We start from the raw sequence: 4,420 nt of genomic DNA, 5'->3' as shown, positions 1-4,420 counted from the left end.
TATATATATATATAATTTTTGCTTTCTTCCAACATGTCTTGTATCTTCATTCATTCTAATCTGCTTATTCCAACACCATAGGCAGCTGCTTAATGTGATCTTGGGTTTTTCTTTATCACATAAGTTCAATCAGTGCTGCTCTATAGTATGAATCAAGTAGTTCATTTAAAACAATGTTCTCAACTCTAAATATTTTGAATATAACCACTACTGTTCCCTTATCTAGAAATGCAATGACTTTATGATAAATAAATCCTCTATTAAACAATATTATTTCATTATAATCTTATAACGTTAGCATATAAATATAAAATGTTGGAATGGTTATTTTATAATTTGACCATGTGGCTCCACTGCCATTTCCATTCTCTCTATCATTTGAGTTTTTATAATCTTCATCATCCAAGCTTTATTGGTAGAAGATGATCAATGGCATATAGATCTTTTGATTTTTGGTAGAGGGATCTGTAAAATCTTTAGTAACACACTTCGTATTTTGTTTGTATTGTTTTTTAAAACCTTATTTTGATACCTCTGATGCCACTATAATGCATGCTAAAGTAGTCTCTCAAGTCTTCATTAAACTTTGTATGATTACAAGATGTATCAGTTTGTGCATTTGTTTCCTTTATATGAACAAATTAAATTTAATAAGTTCACCTAATTATTCATTCTTGCATTGATTGTTCTCAAATTCTTCAAAGATAGCAAAGAACTTTGTATTTGATTGAAAGAGGAAAGATTTTCCTTCTTTTGTGGTTCATCTTTGTTTTTTCTTACGTTGCCCCTCTCCCCTTTCTTTCTTTAAGAAACAAAACTTTCCTGCAATCATAGTTAGTCTATTTGGTGATCTTTTTCCTTTTTTCTTTTTTCCTTCAAAAGCCTACTTGAAGCTCATGAGGAGTGTATACCATGGACTTGCAGAAATCATTCATGACAGGTATATTCTAGGTTAGCTTAATAATTATTAAAAAAAAAGAACTTAAAATTTAACAAAGATAAAAACTAAACATAAACATAACAAAAAATAAAATATAAATAGTTATAGTTATATGAGTATAATCTTTTCCGAATAATATTGGCAAGAAATCTTTACTTGTCAGTACTTTATTAATTTTTCCAACTCAGCCTCATGAAATTTACTACAAGCCTTTCCCATCTTTGGAATAGCGTCGAAAGCCCAATTCTGTAACGATATGGCATGCCCTCTAACTGTGTTAGAATGAGGATTTTTTTCAATTTTTTCTTGGAACATTCCCTTTAACATATAACATGTTATTAATCCCTTTAATTTTTTTTTCTCATTTTAATTTTTTTATTGGTACATGCAAAAACAACTCTATTCTTCACATGATTTAGTAGCTCTCTATCAATAACAAAACTCTAACCTAACTTCCAAACATTTTCTCTGTTAGTGCACTCCATGAAGGTACTCTCAATACATACAATCTTGATGTTGTAATTATTTTTTATGTAATTATCAGTTAGCCTCATGTTCGTTCTCATCTCTATAAACTAGTAATCAGTAAGAGATTTTCCAATACTAAACTAGTTATTAGCGCAATTTTGATAATATCAGAAGTTAGATTCTTAATTCCAACGTTGAACAAAATGTAGTAAACTTTTATCCTTTGATCATCAACCTTCCTCAGAAGCTGCTAATGAATGTAGACTTCAAAGAACTATGGGGTGGGAAGGCTGGAGTTTAAACTTCTTAATTAAGTCAGAAATTCCAATTTTTTTTATCTCTTCCTTCATTAAAGCGTCGGCTCCTTGCATGACTCTGGCTACTTAATGGCTCTGGGAAGGAATTGTAAGTTTTGACATTCTTTTTTTTTGTCTCAAATAATAAGCTGCCATTTGTATTGATAGCAAAATAAATGAAATAAATTCAAGTTCATGAATGATAACTGGTCCAGTCACCTCATGATTAGGTTTGAACCACACATTAAGAGGCATTACTTGTTTCTAATCCCTTGCATTTGGTCTGAACTTCAGTTCAAAGCTAAGATCAAGTCTCAGGTTGAAACAGCAATTTTAAATAGGTTCGAATCCACGGCACATTTTGTGCCTTAGTTCGAAATTTTGTTTAGAACCTTAATATCAGGCTAGAAATTCTTGTGTGAACCTAGTGTTTGAACCCATCTTTCTTTTTAGTTGTGGGTAATCTGCAGTTTCGTTATTGTTGGGATTTGAAGGGACGACAATGCATTGTAACCTAAATAATTAAATATGTAAACACATTAGTCAAAATGAGTGGCGTGATGTGAGGTCGAGAATTGCTGGTGTGAAGATTGTGGACAAGGGAGAAAGAGTCCACAGTAATGCTTTAAGATGATGCTTTCAGAGAGTACTAACTATGATTTGTTTAAATGCTTGTGAAATTCTCCCTCATATTTTAAGTTGGGGGTAATTTGGTTCAAAATGTAACTTGTTGCATATTTGCTCAAATAAAAAATTGTTAGAGATATATTATTTCAAACTTGTGAATTAAGAGGAATAAAAATTAAAATTTCTCAAATCTTTTCCAGCATTTCAATTAAATTATTTATAAAAAAAATACAAATAAAAACCATCTAAGGAAAATATTTAGTTCTCTTTAACACGTTTAGAAGATATAATAAAATAATTATCTCAATTAGGCCCGATGTTTCCCTTCCAAAATTTGCCTTTTTCTTTTAATTTTTTATATAATGTAGGGATGCGAGAAAAGATTTGAACTTAAAAAAAAATATTTTGGAATTAACAAAGCATTTATTTATTTTTTTTTTTTGCATTTGAAAAACAAAGTAACTTATTAAAAAAAAAAATCTAAGAGCAAATCAAACAACACATTTTTTCCTTTTTAATATTTTTAAGAAACAAAGAATACAATTAAAAATTTTTCACAAGCTATCCTTTGTTAATAGTGATTATGATACTCATTTTGTAAGGCTGATTCAAAATGTAATAATTTGAAGATTTATATTTGTTTTTTGCTTGTTTATTATTCATTTTCCGTAGTTTTGAATACTTCGGTTCATCACTAGGCATAGGGTTAGCCTTATTTCTTCCAACCTCCAAAGGAAGGTCGGATGTTCAAACTTCAACAATACTGTTTTATACCTCTTTAATGTCATATTGTTTTATGCCAATCTCAAGTTGTATATTCACAAAGCAGTATTCATAACAATTCATTCCGCAATCCACAAGGACAATGCAAAAAGAGAGATTCCCAGCTGCATTTCAACAACTATTTATCCCCTTGATATTTGATTTGATCTCTGGTAGAGTAAGTTTGAAACAAGTTAAGATTGCTAGTGCTGCCATGCGTATCAATACTCCTAGAAAATATGGTCACTTAACAGAAATATGGATTATATTAGATGTTTCATTATTTGGGCATTTACATACCTGCCACAATTCTTATATTTTTACATATCTAACACCTAAACTTTGTATTGGAACCAGGATAGTATTTAATGTATGATTTACTTTGGGCTTTAGAACACCTGAATGCTGATTTGCTTTGTTTCACTTGGAATCTTTGCAGGCGGTTCTTGCAACAGTACCTATCTCTTTTAAGACTTTCTTTGATTATTTTTCTTAGTGACATTCAGTCAAAAGAACGTGCATTTGTTAGTAGAAGGTTGGTTCGTACATTCTTACTGCTATTTATCGTGGTTTTCTAAGTGTATTTGTATTTGGCATCAGCTTATATGTGTATCTCTTGCTTTGTATTTTTCTCACTGTATTTATTTGCTAAATGAAATTATAAGTTTTATTTGATCTAGCATTGATGCAAGTAAAACAGTATGTTGTGGAGCCATTGCTTGATTTTCTTGGTTTTGGTTTTCGCTTGCGGTTTGTGTAACATGTCTGGTGGGTCGATCGGGGGACCAAAAGAGGAGGGCCATGCCATGGTTGTTTTGTTTTATTTTCTTTACAGCTTTTATTAGAGAAAATATTACATGGATATAATTTGCGTCCGGTGTCCAATGATGGAGCGTCATGTGTCAAGTGGCCCCACCGCAATACACTGACATTGACCCGTGTTAAAAGCGGTGGGGCCCACTTGACACGTCGCATTCCACCATTTAAGAGTCCGGATGCATCCGGATTTCATATTTAATATTTTTTCTTACTAAAGGGCAACCTAAATGTTTGGTTGGGGCTGTCAAAAAAGTTTAGTTTTTTAAGAAGCATGCATTTGATTCATTTGTAAGTAAATAAGCTGAAACTTGAACAGAAATTTTGGGCTTGATATATTAATGAACATTTACATATTATTGTTCGATTGTATTCGATTTGTTATTAGCTCAAAATAAAGTTAATAAATAAAAATTATATAATTTAGGTTTATCAATTAGCTAGTTAAAAATTAGAATAGTTCAATTGTTTTGAACTTGTTATTTATTTGTTATCATTTGTTCGAGCATAA

The 4,420-nt window shown here is 30.9% G+C and overlaps 1 protein-coding gene across 1 annotated transcript in view; it reads left to right on the top strand.

Moving 5' to 3' along the window:
- LOC110031432 (60S ribosomal protein L18a-like protein) overlaps positions 1–3,790 on the top strand; it is a 29,833-nt gene extending 26,043 nt beyond the window's left edge. The window contains exon 4 of the mRNA XM_020734619.1: positions 3,533–3,790. Within this exon, the coding sequence (XP_020590278.1) occupies positions 3,533–3,589 (57 nt within the window). The 3' untranslated portion in view covers positions 3,590–3,790. The remainder of the gene's footprint in view (positions 1–3,532) is intronic.
- The last annotated feature ends 630 nt before the right edge of the window (positions 3,791–4,420 follow it).

The sequence above is a fragment of the Phalaenopsis equestris genome, unplaced genomic scaffold (genome assembly GCF_001263595.1).
Source record: "Phalaenopsis equestris unplaced genomic scaffold, ASM126359v1 Scaffold000814, whole genome shotgun sequence".
NCBI classification, from domain to species: domain Eukaryota; kingdom Viridiplantae; phylum Streptophyta; class Magnoliopsida; order Asparagales; family Orchidaceae; genus Phalaenopsis; species Phalaenopsis equestris.
Note: the sequence above shows the minus strand (reverse complement) of the source record. Positions and strands in the feature narration are given on the sequence as shown.